The 27,144-nt window shown below is 38.2% G+C and overlaps 3 protein-coding genes across 8 annotated transcripts; 1 reads left to right on the forward strand and 2 right to left on the reverse strand.

The window, feature by feature from the left end:
- The first annotated feature begins 1,057 nt into the window (after window positions 1-1,057).
- LOC104613156 (Cox19-like CHCH family protein) lies at window positions 1,058-4,255 on the forward strand. Of its 3 annotated transcripts, XR_016085886.1 has the most exons (5): window positions 1,058-1,289; window positions 1,397-1,442; window positions 1,949-2,045; window positions 2,924-3,012; window positions 4,056-4,255. XR_016085886.1 is itself a non-coding variant. In XM_010280877.3 (4 exons), the coding sequence occupies exons 1-3, from the start codon at window positions 1,149-1,151 to the stop codon at window positions 2,008-2,010; spliced, it is 249 nt and encodes an 82-aa protein (XP_010279179.1). In that variant the 5' UTR covers window positions 1,058-1,148; the 3' UTR covers window positions 2,011-2,045; window positions 2,924-3,226. The 3 variants fall into 3 exon arrangements, 2 of the variants coding, with proteins under 2 accessions (XP_010279179.1, XP_010279171.1); XM_010280877.3 differs by lacking the exon at window positions 4,056-4,255 and having other exon boundaries at window positions 2,924-3,226; XM_010280869.3 differs by lacking the exon at window positions 2,924-3,012 and having other exon boundaries at window positions 1,060-1,289.
- A 1,489-nt stretch (window positions 4,256-5,744) lies between these two features.
- LOC104613152 (putative protein phosphatase 2C 35) lies at window positions 5,745-10,680 on the reverse strand. 2 transcript variants are annotated; one of them, XR_002023534.2, is made up of 3 exons: window positions 8,346-10,680; window positions 6,125-6,675; window positions 5,751-6,005 (listed from the first exon to the last, which is right to left on the reverse strand). XR_002023534.2 is itself a non-coding variant. In XM_019200400.2 (2 exons), exons 1-2 carry the CDS (start codon window positions 9,285-9,287, stop codon window positions 6,538-6,540), a joined length of 1,080 nt encoding a protein of 359 aa, XP_019055945.1. In that variant the 5' UTR covers window positions 9,288-10,680; the 3' UTR covers window positions 5,745-6,537. The 2 variants fall into 2 exon arrangements, 1 of the variants encoding a protein (XP_019055945.1); XM_019200400.2 differs by having other exon boundaries at window positions 5,745-6,675.
- A 641-nt stretch (window positions 10,681-11,321) lies between these two features.
- On the reverse strand, window positions 11,322-25,691 carry BSM (Mitochondrial transcription termination factor family protein). 3 transcript variants are annotated; one of them, XR_737895.2, is made up of 3 exons: window positions 25,578-25,691; window positions 23,323-25,038; window positions 11,322-11,767 (listed from the first exon to the last, which is right to left on the reverse strand). XR_737895.2 is itself a non-coding variant. In XM_010280844.2 (2 exons), the coding sequence occupies exon 2, from the start codon at window positions 25,007-25,009 to the stop codon at window positions 23,435-23,437; it is 1,575 nt and encodes a 524-aa protein (XP_010279146.1). In that variant the 5' UTR covers window positions 25,010-25,038; window positions 25,578-25,691; the 3' UTR covers window positions 23,143-23,434. The 3 variants fall into 3 exon arrangements, 1 of the variants encoding a protein (XP_010279146.1); XR_016085879.1 differs by lacking the exon at window positions 11,322-11,767 and adding an exon at window positions 11,843-12,322; XM_010280844.2 differs by lacking the exon at window positions 11,322-11,767 and having other exon boundaries at window positions 23,143-25,038.
- Window positions 25,692-27,144: the final 1,453 nt, after the last annotated feature.

Consider the following 27,144-nt stretch of genomic DNA (forward strand, 5'->3'; position numbering starts at 1 on the left):
TAATATATATATATAATAAAAATATTATAATTCTTAATTTTTTAAATATAAAATAAAAAATTTATATATAATTTTTATTTTTATAAAATATTTTTATAATAAAATATTTATAAAATATAAAACGAGCCAAGCCGAGCCGAGCCGAGCCGAGCCGAGCTCGAGCTCGAGCTTGAGCCTTATAGAATAGTCTCGAGTCGAGCTCGAGCCTGGTACTATTCGGCTCGGCTCGAATCCACTCCTAATGGTATGGTATCATCAATATGTAAATTGTAAAGTTCTAACAAGTCACCCCCTCCCTACCTAGATGTTGGGGGTGTCAATGGACTGGTTTTGGGTTGGACCCATTCAAGTCAAAATCAATTTAGATGGATTGGATGGACCAATAGAACATATTGAATTGGACTAATCCAGACTTAATGACCCAAAGTGTTTATTGGATTGGACTGAACCTAGTCCATCCATAATGGATTTATATTGGATTGGGTTGTATTGAACTAATATCATGTCCATAAATAGAAGACAAGAATATAGGTGTCAATGGACCAGGTTTGGATTAGAATCAATCTAATTTAAATCAAATTGAACAGATTGGGACGATCCAGACATTGTATTCAACTTGACTAAAATAGTCTAGAGTATTCGTTGGATTGGATTGGACCTAATCCATCTGTAATGAACTCATATTAGACCAGATTGGATTCAACCAAATCCGATCCAATTGACACTCCTATCCAGATGGTCATACCCAGAAACTAAGATAGAATACGGAAAAGTATGGACAGGCTCAATGCAGATTTCTGAATTCCACTGCAGACCTATAAACATTCAAAATGTCAAACACCCCCACTCTATACATACCCCAACTGTACTTTGGGCCTAAAAATTCTGACCCTGGCCTGAACCGTCATTCTTCCATTAATATAGTATTATAATATTAAATGAATTAGCCTTGTATCAAACCCGTCCTTTGGTTTTTAAAAATGTTCAAACCGGAACCGAACTGAACTAACCATTAACCGGTTGACTTGTTTTGGTTTTTGACCAGTTGGGCAAAGGTATGGTTTGGCCAGTACTCAGCACTTCAGCAGTCGTAACTTTTCTCTCCATCACAAAACAACGAAAGAGATCCTCCGGAGGGAAGATTTAAAATGGACCCAACAAAATCCAAGGCAACCTTCCAGCCCCCATCGTCTTCCCTACCTCCTCCCCTTCACCAGACCGATGCAGACGAAGAGGATGAGAACGTTAAGCAGCTCAAAGAATGCTCCGCCCTCTACCTCTCCTTACAGGTAATGTTGTAGTTTTGGGTTCTAGTTTCTTTGGGTTTGAAACCCTAGGCCAGAAGTCAATTTCACTGTTTCTGAGAATTTCAAGATTCCATTGTAATATTTTGCAGGACTGTCTTGTTGAAAACAATAGGAATTGGAAATCTTGCCAGAAGGGTGTGTTTTCATTTTTCATCCTCATTTCATCTATCATATTCTCTTCGATTTCAACCATGATTATGTGTTCGAAATTGCTGCTTTTGAAATGGTTTACTATATATTTTCTTATAGGTCATTGCTCTTCTTATGGGCATTTGGTAGAACTACTTGTCTTTGGCTTTCGTCAGCTAATGGAACATGGATGTATATTGTCATTTATAATTCTCATGGGGAAGGAAAAAAAGAAAAAAGAAAAAACTAGAAAAAGGAAAGAGAAGAATAGTTTCAACTTTTTTTCAGATGCCAAGTAGAATGTGAATAAAAGGATCCAAATCCTAAATTTCCCCCCATAGACTTGTCTCTCTATGTTAAGTGTCCTGTTGTTCTGATTATGGTAGCCAAATTTAGGTTTCTTTGTCTTTCAGTTTTGACGAGGTGTACTGTTTTCTTGCTTTTATAAATGCCAATTTTGTAGCTCATATATTAAATGGATCAGATGTTTGTTTTTAATTTACTTTTAACAGAAGTTCAAGCTTTAAAGGCATGCCATGAGAGAAGGAACAAAAAGAATGACAAAGGGAACTAATATTTGTACCAATCCACCTGGCACCAAGCAAACTTGTAAGTGAGATTATATGGACTGCATAATGCATTTTATCTTAAATTATTGCTTACATTGGAAACTGTTTCCGAGGGTCAAGGAAATACTAGGAATGCCATCCTTTATGCTGGCAGCTTTTCAATTTCTCTTGATTCATCAACAACTTCATTCTCATGTAATACTAGAATAGCATAAACTTTGCCCCTCATGGAGAACTCCACAAGAGTTTTGAATCTTATATGTAATGAACAACGATATTTGTATGGAGTGGAGTAATTTCTTACAGATTATTAGTCTTTGGCTCTTTGCTATAAGGATGAGCCTTGAGGCATTTAGTCTTAATAATGTTAGGTTTCGATCTCTTAGATGCATGAGATGCTGATTCATTTGTTTCTCATGATAGTTCTTTTTATGGTTGTTGGCCATTATGAGAATTCTTTCTCCTGTTTACTGAAAGATGGAATTATGGATTCTGACTTCATGTTTATTGTCCCTATCCTATCGTATTTGCCCTTTGTATTTTTCTGATTTTATGAATGAGAGATTCTCAGAGCTAATGGTTTCCATTGGATGGTTTGTTTCAAGCATAGAAGCTATTGAAAGCTCCATAGTATGGTGTTTTGGTGCAACATAGATGTTTTTACTGAGTGGCACATGAAGAGTCTGAGAAAGCTCAGTTTAATAATAAAAAGGAGCCTCTGAACTAGGTCTAGGTAGGCAAAGCTAGTTATTCTAAAATCTAAAATTATAGATTTGGCTGGTTTGTTTGAGACCACTCTTAGTCTTTCTCATGGTTGTCAAGGCAACACCTAGGCAGTAAGGCATTGTCTTTGGATTTCCATGTGTCTTGTTTTGGTGTTTCCATATAAGGGGTCTAATAATTCTCCTTGTAATGCAGATAAACCCTATCATATTGTATAAATGGAGTAAAGGGGGTATAAAAGGGCATCACAAATGACCAATTTTCAACTTGGAGAGCCATAAAATGTAATTTTCCTTTTTTTTTCCCTTCTTTTTTTTTTAAATCCTTCATAATTGTTTGACTCTATCTTGCTAAGCTAAAATAAGGGTCTGATACATTTTCTTTCATTCTGTAACGAGCATACTTTAATATTCTCTCCTTTATTTATCTATTGTGCTCAAAATAACATGGGCTTCCCTTCATATGTTGCAATCAAAAAACAAGGGCTTTATTCCTTCATATGTTTGTTTTCTCCTATACTTTGTCTTAACATACACATAATTGTCTTTGCATCTCCCTCTTACATTAATAAAATAGAGACCATCCCTTGTTTTTTTTTTTCTTTTTTCTTCCATAGGCTATGGAATGTTGAACAAAGGGGCCATTGTTTGGTGTAATTGTAGAACCTTGGACTGACAAGTGTGTGAGAATATGGCTTTGAATCTAAGAAGCCACTTGGGGCCCGTTTGAGTAGTCCAAATTTGGTGGTAGCGGAATTTGTATCCTCATCTTTGTGGGAATAAACCAGCTAACATATCAACTGAGCCACCCCTCGGTTGGCTAAGATGATTCTTAAAAGAATATGGATGCAAACTAAAATCAACCAACCTTTTTTATTTAGTCAAATCAACTTAAGATGGACTATTTAGATTTTCAAAAGCCACCTAAGTTTTGACTGTTAAGCATGCCATGAATTAATTTTTAATCACTTTGGTGTCAATGCCTATACCCTATACAAAGCGACTCGATAAGAAAGAAAGTTTTCGGTTTAACTAGTAAAATGGTGTTACCCAAATAGACCGAAGGATTGCAACTTGGCCCACACCACCACGCCTGTCTACAATTGACTACTAACCTCTTGGGGTTTCAATCTTGTCGGCTAACAGATATGTCTTACAGGTTTCCAACCATGGGCAGTCTTAGATTTGAAAGGTTCACTTCTCTGTGTCACCTCATGACCAAATTTTCAGTTAGGGGAGCCGGGAACTTTCTCCAACTGTGAACGCCCACACTCCATAGGATGTAAAGCTGAATTTGATTTATTGATTTATAATTTATTTATGTGCAGATTTCTTGGAATCGTTATGGTGGGATATAGATATGAACAGGCTCCACCATGATAGCTGCGACGAAATCATCTTGGCGACTGACGCCCTGTGCGAGTTTTGTTTTTTATTTTTTTTCGCTGAAGACGCACTCTGCGAGTTGGGAAACAACAAACATGGCTTCTTTAAATGAAAATTTACATTAGGCAATTTTTTATTTAAATGTTACTTCGTAAATAAATTTTGATTACAGAAGAAGAATTAGTCAGAATACTTAGAATCACAAATTGATCAGAATAAGGGAAAACATGCCAAGAGCTTGTTTGTTTCCCATCTTAATATACACACCATTATTTTTTTTTTATGTTGTCTGATCTCAAACTAGTCTAGACTTGGGTTGGGAATTATCAATCCCAGAATATTGAACTCATAGCCCAACTAGTTTTATCTAACATGGGAGTTGCAGTAATGCCTCCTCCAACAGCAAATTGAAACTACAAATACACTTAAATTAGAGAACAATTACAATGGTAAAGTAGAACATTTTCATTACCACATCAATATTTGTTTTTTCTAAATCTAAACAGGTTTCTAATTCTACGTAAAAGACTACCTCGACCTTTTGTTGCATTGGTATTGTTCTGCTAATCAAGGCAAGCCAACGGCCCAAAAAACGGCAGCCATTTTAAAAAGCACCCAAGTTCTTAGATGATTCTAATTTCTAAGGTAACGTTTTCATTTGTGGTGAATTTGAATCGGTTCCACAATATTTGGTTCTGTGGCAATCGTTTTAAGCTATCTAGGGAAGGTTACATAAGCTCTAAATCTCAAAGCAACATATGAAGAGGAACTAGGGAATTGTGGAGGATGAAATCTTTAAGGCATGCTTGTGGGTAAATTAAAGAAAACTAGGAACAGTTGTAGAGGATGGAATCTATCTTAATTTACAGTGTTTTCAAAATCGGACCAGAAAAACTAGGAATCAGTCACCTGACTGGTTCCATTTCACCCCAAAACCATTTTTTTTTGGCAAAAAAACGTTGATTTAGTCAACGGATCGCTGACTTGGACAGTCGAACCGTCAACTCGGATAATAGTTTGACTTTTTTTTGTCAGTGGGTAATCCATTCGGATCAGACAGTCAGACCATTTGACCCAGGAACCAGAGCCCAGAACTGCTTCCTGTCCGGTCCGGTTTTAAAAACCTTGGTAATTAATTACCAAGAAAAAATCTTGCTTCCTATGCCAAATCGGAACAGAAAGACTAAAATAAATAAAAAGTTGGATTTCACAAGACATGACCAGATTTTGTAAGGCATTTCACAAGACATGACCGATCCGGTCCGGTTTTAAGCTCTTTCATTTAGCTTCGTTTTTTTCGGTGGGAGTTTTTTTTTTTTTTTTTTTTTACTTCGAGATATTTTGTTTATATCTTTGCCCCTTTGGCCGCAAAACCTTTGTTGTCTGCCACTTCTAGATGGGAAAAAATGCATCCTATAGCCAGAAATTTAAAAAGAGTTCCATATCTTCATTAGACCAGGGGGATGGGGCCACAAACTTGTGAGAGATCTTCCACCCATGATTTGATAAGTTAGTATTTCTACAAAGATAAGATTTCTTGCAAATTAAAGTGTTAAACAAGATATTATGCAACTTCAGAGTCATGACCAAAAGAACATGATTCAGCAACAAAGACTCTAATGAATGGAAATTTCACTTGATAAAAAACTTGTTAATTTTAGGATCATACAACTGGTACTCTCTTGCTTACTCTCCACAGAACACACAAACAAACACGATGAACAAAGCATGTAATTGAAATTTAAATGCATCTCCCCCCCTCCCCCCCAAACCAAAAGAAAAAAGATTTAAACAAAGTTCATGATTTCTATTTGTGAATAGCATGTTGGTACCCTTTATGTAGTAAAATGAGCGATGAAAGGCAACTACTTGAAGTCCGTGTAACTTTATTACTGCCAATGAAAAAGAAAAACCAGTCTTAAATTAGAGAGAAGTGGAAACAATGAGGAACTCAGCACAGAACGAGGAAGCAACCATTTCCAAGCAAGTAAGATGTGTTAAGAGATTTTACCATGCATGCAGTGTGTTTTGTGAGAATATTAAGCTGACAAGGCTACAATTCTGAAAATTGTGTTGCATTCAACAGTATACTTCTGATCTGGTGGAAACAGGTATTTCAGAAAATCCTTCTCCTATCATCAACAGAGCTGATTTGCTGGTAACTCCACGTCTCCACTTGTTCCATCAGTAGCATCAGAACCTGACTAATGGAACTCACAAAAACATCTGGCAAACAACCTTTCAGTAGAGATTAACTGCAATAAATAGCCATCTCCAGCAGGTGGTGTCACAGTGTCACTCCTCTGCATTCTTATCACAACATGACTAAACCACTATAGGCTTACAGTCCACCCACCACCACCTGATGGGACATCTGATTTCATTTGCACCTAAAACCAGTGGCGAGAGGAATACTTATCCCCTTCATACATTAGTTAGATCTTTAATATGTACAATGATGATTGTGATATCGTCTGTTCGATTTTCATGCTCTAACCATAGCCTATATGATTCTCCAGCAATGGCAGCACATGCATCTTGAGGATCTGTATATCCCATCACCTATATGAAAATAATGGGGAATTTGTAAAGGGTACAACAAAGTTCGGAAAGACATAAACAAAAATAGATACCACCACTGATAGAAGGTATGAATAATTCCAAACTCAGTTATCTTGGTCCCACAATGTTCAAAACTAACAAAAAAGAAAAGGAACATAAGCTTATTGCTATGGATCTGTACACACCATACAAACAACACTGAAACAACCAGCACTGATTAGGCTGATGTGAGAAAAACGATCAAGTAATACCAATAAAATGTTTATTTCCATTATTTCCACCCATTTTCCATATTTAGGTAAAGAATATTCAGTTGATCTTCTCCTTTGGGGGTTGGGGGTTGGGGGTTGGGGTGGGGGTGGAATGAGGGTTCCATTGCATAGATGTGTGAACACTACCACAGAAATAACCTGAAAATGGTCTATTACACATGCATATATACACATTATAGTTACATAGATACATATGCATATGTCTCCACTGGTAACATTTCCACCATCCTTTTCTTTTTTAGGGAAATGGTTGGTAACACACTCCTAGGTAGCACCTAGACACACTCCCTTTGACTAAATTTAATCAATGTAGATGGGTTTTGATTTTGAACCCATATCTGGTGTCCTTGACACATGGAGACATCTCCTGTGGACTTCCATCTTCTGCCATTTAACATGCCTAGTGGGAAACCATACCATATACAAAACCATGCAGGAAAGAGAAAGCCAGACAAGAAGCAGAAAACGCCTACCAGCTCTAACCCCAGTTTTTTTTAACCAAAAAAGATATATATATATATATATATAACCTGTGCAAAACCCATATTCATTCAAGAAAGTAAAGACAGGTTAAGCAGGTATTTCTGAGAGCAAAATGCATTTTCATGAACCATGAGCTACAATCAGCACACAATCCATAGGATTTCCACCTATTGGACTTTGCCAGTGAAGAAAATCACTAGAGGAAATACTCTTTTATCTCTAAGATCTAACGGAAAGAAAAGAAAGCCTTGTAAATTTTAGGTAATTATGGATGAAGACAATGAGAATTTAGGTTTTAGGGTTTTGAGAATAGGAGGAAATGAAAAATTAACATGTATTTCACGAGGATGAGTGGTTGATACTGAATGCACAGTAAACCAAGCAGATAATTTAAAGAATTTGCCCATGCTATGCTGCACAAAAAGACTAACAACAGAGAAGCTGAAGGTGATGCTAAATTAAACATTAAGTTTCTGATATATGCAAACGGTCCCATTTGATGTCTAGAAGCCATATTTATAGTAATCACTAATCACTTCTTAGACCTACTTTATTTGAGCTTTTTTTTTCTTTTTTCCATTGCATAATGGTATGCCTATTGTATTCTCTTTTCACATGCTTTGCTTCAAGTTGAGTAATCCTATAGATATTTCTACCAATGTGCAAAGAAAGTGGAAATTGAGAAAGATTAAGCCAATGACCCTCCAAACCCCAACAAGAAATTGGAGAAATCCATCCAATCAAGATGCAAGATATTGGAGTGAACAAAAGAAAATAACAAAATTCAGAAGAAGAAAAAGGAAATACATTGCAGATTGTTCACCACCATTTGGATGTGAAGATAAAGCATTGGAACCATAAATCAGTAAAACAAGCTGAAGAAAGTTCCTTTTCTCTAATGCTCATGGGTCTTACCATATTGACAACATCTTGGCTGGAGAGAAATTCGAAAACACCATCGCTTGCAATCACAAAGAACAGGTGGTTAGGTGTGAGCTGAATCTTCAATACCTCGGGAACAGAAATTACACCAATCTTCTCAGCTGTACTATCGCCCACACTCCTGGTAAATGCAGTCCCAGGATACATCCCGTTCTGTACCCACAGCCTTGGGGGATCGCCACACTCACTTTCTTCATCACCCCAGGTCTGAATGTCTGGGTTCTTCAGTCCTTCTACCTGATCGACACTCAAAACCCTTGCCCCACAAAGCTTCACTCTCTCGTATTCATCCCTCCTAAATGGTGTCTGGTCGTGTGACAAGTCCTCTGCAACAACCCGATTCCCATTCTCGACCGCCATTACTGCTCTTGAGTCACCCACATTTGCAACAAAGAGCGTGTTTCCACTGACCAGAACAGTAATTGCAGTGGTACCGCTCATTGAATCGTCTATCTCGCTATCGTGAAGTTGGGAATTTGTGGCTAGAAATGCAGAAGTGTATGCTTTTACAGGATCATCCAACAATGCAGGATCACTAGAGAGGATTTCTATCAACCTGTCTCGAACAAAATTCGAACACCGGGTGCCGAACTGACCGTGCCCATCGAAGACCCCAAAGAAATGGAGGTTTGGATTATCTTGGACCTGGGTCTTGATGCAGAAACTATCTTGATTTTCTTTATCAGGAAAGTCAGGGTAGTAGCCTCGTTTAGTGAGGACCGAATACCCCAAACAGAACTTGTGGGAAGGCACGAGGGCCAACTCCAACGAGTTCTCAGTGAGTGCGTCGCCATGATTTCCATGAACATGGAGGTTGCTGCTGCTACAACACGGACCAACTTCTTGCGAGTCTGGGATATCTCCGTCAGAGGAGGATGGATAACGACTACAGCACTTACCATGTATGCAACCCATGATGTGAGAATTAAAAAGAGAGAACGCAACTTCTGAGGAAATCCTTAGAAGCAAATGCAATGGTGTCAGATCAGGGTGGGAGCGGGAAAATGGGCTTTTACAGAAAGTAACATTGTGGAATTAACGTGAGTTATTTTTGCACAGAATTTCTGCTCTGGGACTGGGACAGAATTAAGAACGAAATAGAGAAGAAGCGAAACCAGTGTTATGCAATAAAAGAAGCAACTGGATTACTAGAACTCTGCTCCAAAAGAGAATTTCGGTTTGCAGAGATGATTGTGATCTGGGTTTTTCGTGAACGAAAGCTTTCTCTGCAGAAATGTCAAAAATCCCGAAGCAACTTCCTCCCCATTACGATAATTCCAAATTCTAATGATGATGCTGATCTGAGACTCTTGGAAAAGATGAACTTAGATGCAAAACCACCTTAATGATAGGGAAAGGAAGAATCTGAGGCGTTTTTCTTTAATTCTGCAAAGGTTTTAACACAAAGACAACCTGACAACGTGCACCGACCGTTAAACCCTTATTTTATTAAACAAGGATCTCCTTTCGGTAACAATGCGTTCCTAGACAAATTCAATAAAGGAGGAAGCCTAAATTGACATGGAAAATGGGAACGAAAATGAAGGATTGGGGATTTCTATCAAGAAGTACTAGGTAGGCCATAAACAATATGGAATTCTCTGAACAAATTCATGCTCCAAGAAAGAACAGAACATAGAAGAGGCCAAAAATCATAGGAAAGGGAAACGATTTCGAAGACCCAACAAGCAAATGGTCTCAGTCTGATTGGATTTGATGGTTTTGGACCTTTTGGTCTCATAATCGGAAGAGAAGTGGAATTTTCTTTAGGAAGAGGTTTTCAGAACGTAACCCCTTCCTGAAGTCATATCTTTGTATGAAAAGTTTTGGCTTTTCTATTGTATTCCCCTGTTGGCTTTCAAGAACAGTCTTCTGCTTTTTGGTGGGTGTCTCGATACAATTGCTCATCGATTATTCGATTATTTCATCTCACCTAGCAAAAAAACTGTACTTCATCTCGAACCCAATAAGCAGCAACACTTTTTATAGTCAAACAAAACTTTAGCAGGGCCCTAAATGAAGAAGGGCTCAGTAGGTTAACTAGGAATATGGAATTCAGAGTTCACACTGATTTTCATGCCTGTTGACGGGTGAGGCAAATCTCTGGTTGAGACAATTTTGTTGAGCTCCTAACATTCATTGAGGACTCACTGATGGATAATCTGTGAAAAGAAGGAATGCAAACTAATGAATATTTTTGCTGTGGTAATTGGGCAACCAATTGCCCAACTGTGTAAAATGATCAACACAATTCAGTAGCTGCCATGTGCTGGTAACATGATCAGGCGTCATCATTTACCAAGCAATAAAAAGCCCATTGATGGTTGTGTTCGAAAAAAGAAAAAAATTAAGGCGTCGTTACAATTGACCATAGTACTTATCTTTGATAGTACAATCGATGGTAGTTCAAAGAAAGGGCATATAATATTGCAATTTCATGTGCAGAAGGGAAAGCAGTCTTTCCTTCATGGGTCCGTTTGGTTCCTAGTCCAAATCCCTCAGAATCCGAATTGGAATTGTTCATTTCCATATGTTTAGTTCAGACAGAAATTGGAATCAGCTGGAATAAGATTTCATTTCCAAGGGAGGGGGTGAGATTGGCCATTCCCAGATTCCCTTAGATGGGGGAATGCCATTCCACCAAGAATGAAAATGGGATTCTGATTCCACCCAACCAAACAGTTAAAATTGGAATGGCCGATTCTGACTCCAAACCCCTATTCCCCTGAAGCAAATGGGCTATCAGTTCCAACATCAGAGTTTACAATGAGTCAAGTGCAAATTTCACTCTATGGAAGAATGCCCACTCTTCAGCATAAATAGGGAAGCCACAAGGAAGAGGTATGGCAAGAGAGTAATCAGGGTGGCCATTGTGGTCTGGTCCCTAACAACAATACCAGGCTCAACAATGTGAGATTTATCATTTAATGCATTGCATCATTAAAGGGATAAGGAGAACATGGAATAAGTGATTTTTGACAATTGCTTGTGAAACAAAGCAGTACGTTGGGTATTGGAGATTAATCTTTGCCAAATACTTAGCTGCGCAATACAATATATTACATGAACTTCAGAAGAGATTGCATCGCATCAGTCATCATCATCCATGCCTTACCCCAACTATATGGGGTTAGCTACATAAATCCTGTTTCACCAATCCATTCTATTTAATATCAACTTGATGCAACTATGAAATTTGACTAAATATGCAACCAGCTTGATGGATTACAGAAGTCTTCAACCAACTAATTATATGGATTGACAAAGAGCAGACCCTGTAAATATTACTGGCAGACCAAGCAGAAAGTTGGAGAAGTCTATTACAAATCTGGAAAGCAGCAACTGGTTGTTGCAAGACAGATGCTAATGTGACACCTCATAATTCTAAGCTCAACCTGCAAGAAAATAAGCAAAACTCATGTCAAATTTCAAATGGATTTCTCAGATTTTCAATGTCACTTGGGAATCTGTTAAGATGAAAAAGTAGAAATGTTTGCCCAATGCTATTATATGTCTGTAAATACACGTGTTAATCTAGAAACCAAAAAAAAAAAAAAAAAGCAGCAGATCTCAATCCATCCTCAAAGCATGAGTATTAGACTTCACAATTATGAGGACCCTCTGTGAATACGATGCAGGTTGAAGTTGGAGCACGTTGCTTGTTTGGTCAAGAACAAAGAATTGAACCCCAGTCCTGAAGTACCCAAATTCAACTGCATTCTCCAACTGATACCCTCCCACCACAATCGGAGCCCTTGAATTCAGCCCTCCACTTAGAAAACCCAGACACATACATCATCTGATACCCGACCATTGTGTTCGCATTGAGGATCCTCTAGTACACCATCTCGCTCTGCAACACCAAATCAATGGTGGATTTGCATGCTATCCACGCCTAAGTAAACACCAAAAGGTTCTATTGATGCTACTCTAGTGTTGTAGAGCTCAACCTACAAGAAAAATAACACCTCCTTGATCCCAAACAAAAGACAGGCCAAAATTATAAATAAAAGAGCAACAGTCATGCCACGAAGCAACCGGAAAAGAATCCAAGGCACCAATAAACCAGAAACCTCCACACAAACCTAACTGAAACCTGCTCTACAGTCAACTGCTCCTGAGCCCCAATCTTGAAAGGGAAAGACAAGAGAGGAGAAAGAACAGTAGCAGCAAAAGGGTGGCCAAGAAATGGAGAAGAGAAACAAACCTCAAACCCAAACAAAGTGAAACCATAAACCCTAACAAAAAGAAAAGGCAATTGCATGACTAACACGTCCACACAGACCCAGGCCTTCAGTCAGAAAAACACTCGCATGCTCTGAATGATTTCACATGCGGATACCATTTATTGAACACACAGCAAGCCACGTTTTAAATGCTCAGCTGGCCACACCACCCCACCCCCACTAGTTGCAAGCAAGGGCATCTATTCCTTCAAGAGTTTATGAGCAAAATTACAAAGTTTCTCATGAAAAGCTTTTGGAATGGAACACACACACACACACACACAATATAATAGGAGGACCAAAAGTACAATGACTCACATGAGCACCCAGCCCATCAAGGTTCTTTGAGATTGGCTTTCATATTGTCTCTCCTATCCCTACTAAGTTACTAGAGAGTTTATGCTTAAAGCACGAAGAGCTAAATGTTTAAACATCTGAATTTCACCAAAGAAGCTACCCCAAGCCCCAAGGCCAATAACAGTGTCATCATATGCCAATGCAGCCTCACCAACCTAGAGGCCTTGCTAACAGTTATTTGCTCATGAAAGGCTAAACATTGTTATACACTTATACTAGAGAGTAGAGACTAGAGTCATGTCATAATCTCCTCGTCTTCATGCCTTAGTTGGGCCTAGTGGCTTGAGCTAGTTTGACTCCATCCACTTGTTTTCTCTTTAGCTAAGCATATCTACCTCTGTTTAGGTTGAACAATTGCCTATCAAAAATAATGAGAAAGTTAATCAATTAAAATTGGCCTTGATCCAACCTGTGATTCCAGGATACCAGTTTGACATGAAATTGACTCTAACAACCACTACATGGGAATTGGTATGTCCTTTGTCCTCCATTTGTTTTCCTTTTCAGTTGTTTGCAATTATATTGTGCTCAAGCTCCATATCTCAAAAATTCTGACTGAATCAGATGCACACATATCTTCAAGCTTAGGAATGAAGGGCAGTGAACCAAACTTTTACTTGTTTCCTTTTTGCAGGCATGGGTGTGGGAGGATAAATGGCTAGTGAGATGCTTCATTGAAATAAAATAAATGAAGATAAAGGTGAAGGGGTAAAAATAAAGCCTACAAATGGAAACAATAAGTAGCTGGCAGACCTCCATTCTTCACTGTTATAAAGATTTGAGGGTTAAAATTAGTGTTTTTGAGTTTTTCACCAAACTTTTTGTAGTTTTGCAATTACATGCCAATCAAGCGGAAGACCTCATCTACCCTCTTAAGAATCATTTGGAAAATTTCTCCACTACATATTCTCAAAAATCCACACCAAGCAAGGTATTAGTAATTTAGTATTAAAGAGAATAGGACATTGGAAAAGAGTTTAACAATTGATAACCTCAAAAAGGAGAGGTATGGTGCTGGAGCTGAACAACGAAGTCTGTGGACTATGCTTGGAACACTCAGAAACAGTCCCATTTGTTTCTCACTGTCAAAGGAACTACAAATCTGTGGAAGAATTCTTGGGTGTATGGAAGTTGTGATTATGTTTAAGCAAAAGAAGTAAATGTGGTATGAATTGACACCATTAGCAGTTTTGTTTTCTTTGGCATTATGGGGGATAAAGAAATGCAAGAAATTTCAAGCATAGAAGTAGGTTAGAGGAGGTGTTAACAGGGTGACAGCGTTAAGGAGGCTATCAATACATAAGAGTTCCCCAAGTTTCAGGGGCATAGGTTTCGATATTCATTATTCAACAACCGGATCTGCTCCAAACAATGCTCTCAACATCACACTCCACCTATCCCACTACATGAGACAAAGACTCACATGTGTGAGACTAACAGGACTCCCAACTACATCACTTTTTTCTAATCCTATTATCTTCCCACTCTTGTTCTTATTTCAACAGCATACCAGCATCAATCTCAACTTATCACAAAATCGTAATTTCCATTCTATTAATTATTAAAAAGAAAAAAAATAATCTCACAATCAAACAATTCAGTGAACACCTTTGGACCATGCTCAGGAAAGATTAACTTGAAGGAACAACACAAGTTGTTCGAATAAATGAATCCTTACTCTTGAATGAATATGTACTTCTCCAAACAAGTAAAAAGCTAGCAATTCAAAAGAATTTTGTCTAAACCCTACATGGGAAAGCAACCAGAGATCAAGCCAAGAAAATGAATCTTGTCTATCAATCCAAGAAGAAAGAGATGAAATAATTAGAAGGAAATTAACTGAAACTGAAAGGAATCAAACTGAAAAACTCAGATATGTCTGATAGGGAAAATGAATCTTGTTTGGCATGCTGAAAGGGATCTAACTCCAAAACTCTGATCATGGGAAAGCAACCAGCAATCAACAGTTTCTTTAACAAAGTTCATAATCTTTAATAAAAGCCTTTTCTCATATATCATTAACCTTGGAGATATAAATATTCCAATCCAATGGTTTTTCCATCACATACCATATCTACCATAGAAAGGAAGATAGATGGGCCATGCCCAGATCAGAGTCTGGTTTTAATTTTTCATGTCTTTGTTGATTGTAGTATTAGGAACAAAAATCTCTTTGGCTCTTTTATTCATTAATTTTGTGTCTAAGGTATGATGGCTTTGTTAAGTCCACCTCTACTCTTACTTTTGGACTGACTTGAAAGAGATGTAGACCCCACCTGTAATAATCTGAAATAAAATAGAAAATAGAAGAGAAGAAGAAGATGGAAGAGAGAAAACAATGGAGAAAGTAGATGGAAGAAAAAGGGAAGAAGGAAGAGAATAATTCAAACCTCTTTCCAGCCCCCACAATTATCTTGTATATCTTTCATTGTAAAAAAGGTATAATTACATGTATACCCTTAGTAGGGAAACCAGCACTAAAAACAGTAATGAAAGAAATAAACAGGCCCATAACTAAGGCCCACTAACTAACAAATAAAACATGGACAGAAATAAATAAAATACCAATGTCCTATGGCCCATTCAGCCCATCATCTCTACAGAAAGCATACAATCATTCACATCAAGAGCATGAGTTAATAGCCTGCTTAAATAATTGGCAAATGTTACTCACAGGCTAAAAGATCAATTCTTGGAGTTATGTCCTACCTAGACTATAAAGATGAGAGATTGCAACGGGTAACCATCACCCAACCATATCCATCCACTTAAATTTGACCAAATTTAAGTGGTTTATCAATCTGTCTACAACCCACTAACTATGGGGGTGCTCGACCATGTGAATGGTTTTGGGTGGTTACAGGTGGATGGGTTGGGTGAGTCAAGAGAGTTGGCAGAAATTGCTACCCCTGTGTAAAAGGGTTATTGGGTTGTCAATCAATCTACACCAATGATATAGGACAAGGCAAGGGTTATTGGGTGGTGAGCTTTGTGGGGTGAATGAGGGGTTGTGGGTGATTAGAGATGAAGGATATGGATGAAGAAGCAAGTAGAATGCATGCTGTCAGTGTAAACACCAAAGAGATAGAGATAGCTTAGAAGAAGAAGAAGAAATAAGAGAAAGAGGGGAAAAAAGAGAAAATTTTCTAGCAACAACCAGAATTCACCGAACCAATCTTTATTTCATCAAATCACTCTCGTTAACTCCAATTACACTGACTCTATTTATAGACTCAACTTATTAACTCGGATATCCCTTTACAGTCTCCAATTTGGATTAGGAAACTGACCCAAAACATCTCCTAATTGTTTTAATACCATGACAAATCAATAGATGACCCATAAAAACACTCCAATGAGGACTCTAATTACTAAAACAACTCTAATAACACTTTCCTAATCCCACTAAGACTAGCTTAATTTAAAGACACCAAAAATTACTAAAAATAGTAATCTGTGAGTTTACTATTGTTGAAAGCTGTTATTTTTCCCAAGTATAGTACTGCAGGGGTACTATTGTACTTTTACCTTTTATCTTTTTAGTTGCTGTTGCCCTAGTATATATAACAAATAGTTGGCGCTGCCAGCATGCTTTTTGACTCTCAAATATTTCCTCTCTCTTCTGCTCTCTCTCCTCTTTCTTCCTCTTCTTTTCTCCTTCATCACTGCACTGATAACATGGTATCAGAGCGGGACCATTAGATCTGAAAAGGAGAGATCGCCCAGACTTCCAGATCTGCCGCCACCATCTACAGTTCGAGTGATTAAAGATCAGCCGCCATCATCTACAGTTCTCACGCCTGAAGTAATCTCTATTCTTCCCTCTTTTTTTTCTGGCCTTGCACCAGGGCAGAACCTGTATTAGGTCTGCTGATTGAATGTGAGGTGACCAGTACCTCTGTATTTCCTTTTTTGTGGGGTCGACTAACCCCTGGAAAAATCTGTAGGTCGATAAAGACCTTTATGTGCAGCGATAGCAGATTTTATGCTGAATTGTAAGGTTAAGGTGACTTGTACTTGCTGTAACGGCATCTGTGTTTGATGCGTAAATCCAGAATTGATCTGTCAGCCCTGTAACTGCACTGGTGTTTATCAAAAAGGGGGCCTGTTAGTGCTGTAGTGCTGTAACAGCACCTGTGTTTTTTCAAAGAAAAAGGGGGGCTCCCTTTTCTCCCTTGGTGTTAGCCTTTTTTTAAGGTTTTGCCCCACTCTCAAGAGTTTTTTTTTTTAATCTGTTACCATGAGCAGTGAAGATTCTGCTACGTCCGGTGTTTCCTCAATGCAGAATGGAATGAGTGGGGGTGTCGACCTATCTTTTCCCATGGCAGTTATTCCTCTCAACGGTTTAAATTATTTGGAATGGTCAAGGGGGATTAAGTTGTACATTACTGCAAGGGGAAAGATAGGTTATATAAATGGGAGAATCAAAGAACCCAATTCTAGGAGTGCTGAATATGACAGATGGAACCAGGAAGACAGCATGGTCATGTCCTGGCTTTTAGTGTCTATGCAACTTTAAATAAGAAGGAACTTTATGTGGGCTGAAACGGAAAATGAAATCTAGGAACAAGCACAATCAACCTATTCTGAGCTGCGTCAGTATGCAAAGATTTATCAGTTACAGGCAGAATCGTCCACTTGTAAACAGGGGGAAAGGTGTCTTTCTATGTACTACTCAGACTTGACCTCTGTCTGGAAGGAGTTAGATCATTATCAGAGTGTGGACTAGAAGTGTAACGAAGATGAAAAATTATACAATAAACTTGTACCTCAGCAGAGAGTGTTTGCTTTTCTACATGGCTTGAATCCGGCATATGAATCCATCAGATTTCAGATCCTAGGTAGCAAAGATCTTCCCTCCATCCAGGAAGTTTATGCTCTTGTACAATCAGAATAAAGTAGAAGGAACTTGATGAACAGTTCTGGAGGGGATGTAGTTGGGTTAGCAGCAAAAGGAAGTATGGTTACAGGTGGTGGGAATACCTTTAAGAGAGGGGACTCTAAAAAGGGGGCGGATGACAAAGACAAACTGTGGTGTACTCATTGCCAGAAACCCCGAGATACATGTTGGGATCTTCATGGGAAGCCAAAATGGGCTTAAGATTTAAATAAAAAGCAAGGTTCAGATCTGAATAAAAAATCAGGACAGCAAAGTACAAGAAAGAACATTGTGGCAAACATGGCCTCTCAGGAAAATCAGCCCCCCATTACTACTGTGACATCGACTCACGTCTCTGGATCTGACCCAAGGGAGGATATTATTAATTCCTTCTATGACCATTTAGAGCTCTATGGTAGAGCAATTCGTCAAATGGATGCCCCTCCCTCAACTTCATTTGCGTCTACATCAAGTAACTCTACCACAGCTTTCAATGTTGCATCTCATACCCCTGACACTCCCTGGATCATTGATTCTGGAGCGTCTAAACACATGACTGGTACGCCTTCTTACTTTCAAACCTATCACCTCCTTTCTGGAAGAGACAAGGTGAGACTAGCTGATGGATCATACACTACCATAGCTGGTCAAGGAACCATTTCTCTTCCTTTTGGCCTAACCCTCTCTGATGTTTTACATGTCCCGAAATTTCCCATTAATTTGTTCTCTGTTAGAAGTATTACTAATTCCTTAAATTGCTCAGTAACCTTTTTCCTTCTTACTGTGTGATCCAGGATCTGGCCTCGGGAAAGGCGATTGGTAGAGGATATATGGCAGATGGACTTTACATGCTGGAGAATAAGGTTGGTCTTCAAGTCACAGAGTCTAAGAGTCAGTCCTGTAAGAGTCAAGTCTATTTATGGCATTGTCGTCTTGGTCATTTATCTTTTGAGTCTTTAAAAGTGGTGTTTCCAGAATTGTTTAAGTCAGTGTCAGTTTCGGATTTTTCTTATCAAATTTGCTAATTGAGTAAACAGTGTAAAACTCGTTTTCCTTAAAAAATTAATAAATCTGAATTTCCTTTTCACATTGTTCATTCTGATGTGTGGGGCCTTGTTACTTTACCATCTAAGAGTGGCTACAAGTATTTTATTACCATTATCGATGATTATTCTAGATATACATGGGTATATCCCATGCGGACCAGGGATGAAGTACCAAAAATTATCCAAGATTTTCAACGGATGGTCTTCACCCAATTTCAAACTGAAATCCAAATTTTTCAATCAGATAATGCTAAAGAGTATTTTCATAGTGATCTCACAGAATTTTTTGTTTCACGTGGTTCACTTCACCGTAGCTCTTATGCCCGAAAACCACAATAAAATGGTGCTGCCAAAAGAAAGAACCGACACCTCATTGAAGTGGCCCGGGGTTTACTAATCCATATGAATGTCCCGAAACGATTTTGGCTTGAGGCTGTCCTTTGTGCTACTTATCTCATCAACCGTATGCCCTCTCGTTGGTTAGAGTGCAAGGCCCCACATCAGCTTCTTTTTCCTAAGGCTCCCCTTCTTTTCATTCCTTCTCGTGTGTTTGGTCGTCATTGTTTTGTCCAAAATCTGTCACCTACTCGTGGAAAATTAGACCCTCGTACTATTCCTTGCATCTTCCTGGGGTATTCTTTCACTCAGAAGGGATACCGTTGTTTTGATCCTGATTCTCAGAAGTTTTATGTTTCCATGGACGTCTCTTTCTTTGAGAGTGAGCCTTTTTTCCCCGTTTCTCCTTAGGGGGAGTGTAGGAATGAGGAGAAATTGGTTCAGCTCCCTCCTATTCCTGATCCTCCTCCTTTTCGTGTCTTCTTTTGTCGTTACAAAGGCCAACCAAGTTCAAGAGCTGTGGAGAACCTAGAAGTTGTACATCCAATGCCATCAAACTCTCCAGAGGTGGATCATACTCACTCAGGTATCTTGGTTCTTATCGATGTCCCTGACCCTATTGCTATTGATACCACTGATGCTAATGACCTTGACCTTCCATTTGCGCACAGGAAAGGTGTTAGATCTTGCACCACTAAACACCCCATTTCCCACTTTGTTTCCTAAGAAAACATTTCACCCTCTTTTCGGGCCTTTCTCACTTCCATTGACAGTGTTCCTATCCCCAAGAATGTAGCAGAAGCTCTTTCAGTACCTAAATGGACAGATGCTATGAAGGAAGAAATTAATGCTTTACATAAGAATGGCACATGGGAACTAATAGATCTTCCTAAGGGAAAGGATCCAGTTGGATGTAAATGGGTGTTCACAGTCAAACATAGGGCTGATGGCATGGTGGAACGATATAAAGCTCGTTTAGTGGCAAAGGGGTTTACACAAGTGTATGGAGTTGATTATGCAAAGACTTTTGCACCCGTTGCCAAGATGAACTCCATTAGAGTCCTTTTCTCTATTGCTGCTAATCTTGACTGGGATCTACATCAACTTGATATCAAGAATGCATTCCTGAATGGTGACCTTGAAGATGAAGTTTACATGGTACAACCCCCTGGTTTTCGGGCTCAAGGTAATGAACAGAAAGTGTGCAGGTTGAAGAAGTCATTATATAGGCTGAAACAATCACCGATCAAGAATGCATTCCTGAATGGTGACCTTGAAGAGGAAGTTTACATGGTACAACCCCCTGGTTTCCGGGTTCAAGGTAATGAACAGAAAGTGTGAAGGTTGAAGAAGTCATTATATGGGCTGAAACAATCACCGAGAGCCTGGTTCAGCAGGTTCCATGCAGCGGTTTAGTAGAAAAGATACAAGCATGTCAATCTGATCACACATTGTTTGTGAAAAGAGGGGAAGGAAAAATTGCTGCTTTGATAGTATATGTTGACGATATAATTATCATTGATGATTGGAATGATGAAATCCAAAAGTTAAAGATTTTTCTTGCTACACAGTTTGAAGTAAAGGATCTAGGTCCCCTAATATACTTCCTTGGAATTGAAGTTGCCCGCTCACAAAAGGGTATCTTCATTTCCCAAAGGAAGTATGTCCTAGATCTACTCTAGGATACAGGAAAATTGGGAGTGAAGCCAGTTGATTCCCCTATTGATCCTAACCACAAATTAGGTGACTGCCAAGGTGAACCTATCAAGGATGTGAAACAGTTTCAGAGACTTAGGAAGATTGTTATATCTTTCTATGACCCACCCAAACATTGCTTACGCAATCAGTGTTCTTAGCCAATTCATGCATGCTCCCAAGACCACTCACCTTGAAGCAGCAGAAAGAGTTCTCAGATATCTTAAGAAGTTCCCAAGTGTTGGCTTGTTGTTTCAAAAGCACGGACATTTGAAAGTTGAAGTGTACACTGATGCAAATTGGGTAGGATCCCTGAATGACAGAAAGTCAACTAGTGGCTATTGTACCTTTATAGGAGAAAATATAGTTACCTGGAGAAGCAAAAAGCAGAATGTGTTAGCTAGATCCAGTGTTGAAGCTGAATATCAAGCAATGGCTCATGGAGTGGCTGAAATTATGTGGCTAAAGAATCTGTTGAGTGAGTTGGGTTTTCCAATGGACGGATCTATGACCCTATTCTATGATAACAAAGCAACCATAAAAATTGCTGCTAATCTAGTGCTACATGATAGAACTAAACACATCGAAGTCGACAAACACTTTATCAGAGAGAAGGTTGTCACATGGGAAGTGTGCACTCCTTATGTCAGTTTTGAGGATCAACTTGCAGACATCTTTACAAAAGGGCTACACCACTCACGGCATCATGATTTATGTGACAAGTTGGGCATGATTGACATCTATGTCCCAACTTGAGGGAGAGTGTTGAAAGTTGTTATTTTTCCTAAGTATAGTACCGCAGGGGTACTATTGTACTTTTACCTTTTTATTTTTTTAGTTGTTGTCGCCCTAGTATATATAACAAATAGTTGGCGCTGCCAGCTATTATAAATAGTAATTCCGAGAGATACCATAAATAGTAATTTTGAAATCCAAAAAACAGAACCATGTTTGAGGCACCACCAACTAGAAAACAAATAAAAAACTCAAACAATATCAATATCCTATAACCCAAAATTTCTAAAACTGACATAGGAATTGGAAAATAAGTTTGTCTCCCCATGAATTCTTTCCTTGCTTCTGCATCTGCATCAAACCCACTAAACTACATGAATGGATTTGGGCGGGTTACAAGTGGATGAGTTGGGTGGGTCAAGATGATTGGGTCAGAAATTGCCACCCCTATGTAACAAGGGTATGGAACATAAACAAGAAAAACTTATTAAAAAATAAAGGATTTGAAAATATCTTAAGTGAGGAAATAGACTAAGGCCATTACCAAATGCTTGTCCCAACCAACCGGGATCTTTGGAGTCATGGACTGGTTACCTTAGAACTTACTACAGGAAATGAGAAGAAATCAATTATAAATGCTACTATAGAATTAAAGGTGCATTAATCATTTAAGGCTCAGTTTGGGAAGAGTGCAAATATGAATATGTACAATGCAGGTGCAAGGTTTAGAGCATGGTTTAAAGTATCAATACACCCAAATGTATCGGCAGGGGTGTATCAATACTTTTATCCCACACATTTTTTTAGTCTTTTTTTTTTCAAATTTTCATTTTTATACATATTTTTATATTTTTAATCAATAAAATAATTGGTTTCCCGAAAACACCTTTAAATAGGTGTATCAGAAACCCAACTATAGGATACGATATGCCTGATACAGGGTGTATCAGAAACCCAACTATAGGATACGATATGCCTGATACGGGGTGTATCATATTGATACTTTGAACCTTGGTTTAGAAATGCTGCATAGAAGGTTTTGCATTGCACATATTTGTATTTGCACTCTTCCCAAACTGATCGTAAAAGTCATATTTAAGTCATAATTGAAGAACATAACCTTTATATTCCTTTTGGCACATGAACAATAACCTATAAAATGATAAATATGTCCCAAGTGGTGTATGCTTAACCTGACTTTTTTCCAAGCACTAGTTGTAAGACTCCCAATAACCACTTGTAATTGGTCTCACAAGTCACAATGGTTCAGGTTTGAGCCAGGGCAGGGTAGACCCTGTACTGAATCTATAAGAAACATCTAGACCAGGTCCCGATTCAGACTAGGTCTAAGAGTGATAGAGATGCAACTTGGGCAGGCTTCGGTTGAGTGAGGTACACCCAGTCAACAAATGAGGACCCAGTAATTGCACTTAGTAAATGAGGTACACTGATTCAACATATCTCACTATTTTTTTTTCTCCAGAGCCCAAAATTGATCCCATTATAAATAGTACACTTAATTACAAATATGGTAGCAAATTGGATTGGATCAATTCTTTTGGAAACTATTATAGCTATGCACTGAATAATGATCAACATGGAACTTAAAATGTTCTCTCTTCCACATTGGTCCCAATCTAAAATTTAAAATACAATACATATTTAGCATCCTTTACCTGTTCTACTTCTCAAGTACTAGTCCCAGGTATTCTCAAGAAGATTCAGCTCAAAAAAAGCTGTATTTTCTCCACAACAGACAATTCTGTAATGCTTCTCATCAATACCAGTTTATGTGTATTCATCGTCACTGTCTTCTTCATCTTCAGAAGACAACTCATCTCCCCTTGGTCCCAACAGTGTATTCATGTTGAATGATGTCTCCATTTCCATCTCCTCCATGTCAATAGACTCATAATCCATCCGTTCCTCAAACTTCTCATCTGAGCAGTTAAGAAGCCATGCAAGAGAACATCTTAAGCCTTTCTTGGTGACCACCTGATGCCTAGGTTTTATTGTTGACTCCAAACCATAAGTAAAGAAAGCTGGAAATGCTACCAGGTCATCCAAATCTCTACTCATTTCTGCCTGGAAATAATCAAAGCTAAGCTTCATTATGTCGAGATTCAAAGCAAGCAACTGGGGGCATTTCATAACCATGTTTCTGATTTGTGGTAAGGAGAATCCACAATTCTTTAGGAAATCCACATGCTTCAATATAGGAGATTGACTGAGGCTAACAACCTGTGGCATCTTTTCAACAACTCTACAGAAATCCTCAGGACCCACGTCAATACTTGAGTTCAGCAAGCTCTGTTGAGATACAAGTTTTGGTTTCAGATCAATCCCCATAATTTCAGGATATTGTGCTATCACAGAAGCAAGTGCCTCATTCCTCACACCAAACTCTAAAAGGGCTTGCACGTTTGGTTTCACTCGATTGTCTAATCCAAATCCGAGGATGTGAGGCTGCTTTTCAATCAATCTAGCCACAGCTAGTTTTGGTATCCCTAGGCTCTCAAGGTACTCCACAAAAGGCTTGATCACCCTGCCAACTCTCATTCCCAATATCTCTGGGTATCTGGTTAGAACCCCTCCAATTTCTCTTCTTGCCACGCCAATTCCAACCAAATAAGCCACAGATGTGCTCATGGTCCCCTCAAGTTTGAACCCCAATACCTCTGGATACCTCTCAAGAACTCGAGGGATATCACTTGGTCTAATGTCCATCCCTTGGAGGTATTTGACAACAGGTGCAAGATCTACAACAACACTAGCATGGAGGACTTGAGGATATCTCCGCAAAAAATCTGTAAAAGTGGATTTCCGGACTCCCAATTTCCCAAGATAATCAAGCACAGGAATCATGTTCTTCTTCACACTGCAGCCAAGAACAAGGGGGTAGTTGTTTATATCTTCAATTGTGAGCCCCAATTTGTGAAGGAAGTCAACACGCTCTCTCATGACCTCAACTGTGACAGGAAGCTCCAGACCATCAAGCTCATCAGGAACAATACCAAGTCCCCTCAAGAACTCATAAATTCTGGCTCTATTAGCAATTCTCTCATTTTTCATTTCCAGTAAACTGGGCCTACTGTACAAGGAAGATGAGCCTCTTTGATGCTGAACCGAAGGAGTGGTGGACAACTTTGACAAAGATGAATTTGCAGAACTAGAAGCAAATGTTCTCTCGGCAATGGAACACTCAATTCTGGTTACCAACCCATTATTCTTCCCGACTAAACTTGGAACTCTGGGAACAGATGGAGGATTTAGCTGTGGAATACGGAAGGTAAGAGCGGATAACTCTGAATGCGAAAGCAACAAACTGGGTTTTGTAATGCCAGTATAGCTGAGAGCCTTCATGTTTTTAAGTGTTTGTGGTATCAGGGAATCTACACAAGAAGAATAAAAATTCAGTGGTCTGTTAAATGTAAGAATTTAATACAATGACAATTGAAACAACTCACAGTTGCTTACTGGATGAAACAGAACAACAAAAGGAGAACACAAATGTAGTGAGAATAGAAGACTGAACTAGCATTTATTTTTTTAAATTGTAAAACATGGAAGTAAAAATATATGAAAAACGAATCATTTCATGAATAACGATGGAATAACGAAAACCAGAACTGAATATCCCAAATTCAATGAAATTGAAAAAATAATTAAAAGATAAAAAGAAAAGGAGAATGAAAAGAAACAGGATTATGATTCACAACACCAACTGCAGATTAAAGCAGAAAAAATTACAGAACAGACAGGAAAAAAAAGCCAAGATTTGCCAAGGATATGATACGGATTTCTCAGGTTTGCACTTCTCATTTAACTGATAAGTTATATTAAAAATCAAAATCAACTATAAAACCCATAAACCCTAAGAACATCTACAGATGACTAGATTTAGAGTTTCCAGACAAGTTAAGAGTAACACCTCTTTTTCTCGTCCTCACTTCTTTTCCCTGTTTATGCGTCTGTCGCTAACAGGAAAGAAACCTTCTGTGGATAAAATGAGATATCCGAGTTCTGCTCACACGGGCTGCAATCGTCATAACTCGTAGTGGTTTAAGACTGATCCGGTCCATCCGGACGGTTCGATCTGAAACGTCAATAAATTGATGATACACAAGCAGGCAGAAACACAACAGGAACAGGCCCCTGGAACCGTTAACGAGCCAAACGGGGTGGAACAGTTTCTGATTATTTCGATTTTAACCAATCTTGTCAGACAAAACGGACGTTAGTACTTTTGATCACTACTAGGTCATGGGTGGAACGGTTGGACCGTCCGATCCACAAAAACAGAAATTGTGAAAAAATCAGAAAAAAAAATTAGTGAGCATTTGCAAACAATCTTTTAAACCTATTTTAAATCAATAAATTTAACACGACAAATATTATAAAATATAACACTTTTATGGTAAATTTTAACCAAATCAGCATAATAATGATAAACGGACACAATTTTGCCACAAAATTAGATATAATATGTGACAAAAAAAACATTAGATATGATAGAGCACCACATAGGCCTCTTCTTTTCCAATGACATTTGATGGCGATGTTTGGATAGAGTTTTACTTTTGTATTTTTAAAAAAAAATGTCAAGGTATAAAGTATATAAAATATTTTTATTTTGAAAACCGTTTGGATAAAAAAATTTGAAAAGTATTTTTTTTTTAAACAAAAGTATCATTTTCTGTTCGGCAAAAGCATGTCCATTTGTACTTCCGGTGACAGTTTTCCAGTGGTTTCGGGGTCTGAGACCAATGACGGCAATCCAATTCTAACAGCGGTGAGCGAAAGTATGGTCGAGAATTTTATCGAAGGGTGGTCACGTGACCACCCGTTTGCACGAAAATGAAAGCACAATTTCGCCAAAAGCATAAAGTATAAAAAGCTAACCTTGTGCTTTTGGGGTTTTTCATAATTTTAAAAGTATAAAGTACATAATACAAATACTATGCCATGTTTTTCATACTTTTATACTTTCAAAAGTACGAAAGTATTTTATAAAAGTCTAATTCAAACTGGGTTGTATCTCTAATAATTACTTTTTGAAGTTGGATAAATTCTCTTGGTTATGAAAAATAGCAATTGACTATTTTAATATTAGATATTTGAAAGTTTTTAATTTATTTAATAAAGTAATTAATAATTAATTATTTACCAAAAATAAAATAAAGTAACTAATAACTAATTAATGAATGTAAAATGATTAAAAACAAATAAATTGATCAAATATTATAAATTGTAATATAAGACCAAACTTTTGCTTTTTCCCATCTCTTTTCAACACCAAATACCTTATCATGATGATCCAATAGTTGAGATGATCAGTCCATGCCCCTCCAAAAAAGGAAATCTGCATAGCCATATTTTCTTTGTGGTAAGGTCAATGGACTTCACATACACAAATGGTTACATGTGCCCCACTACTAACATGTTTGTGTTTGGTTGGGGGTCATAAGGGAGTTTTATAACTGGTCATGGTTTTATGC

Source organism: Nelumbo nucifera, chromosome 4 (assembly GCF_055504915.1).
Source record: "Nelumbo nucifera cultivar China Antique chromosome 4, China Antique-T2T, whole genome shotgun sequence".
NCBI classification, from domain to species: domain Eukaryota; kingdom Viridiplantae; phylum Streptophyta; class Magnoliopsida; order Proteales; family Nelumbonaceae; genus Nelumbo; species Nelumbo nucifera.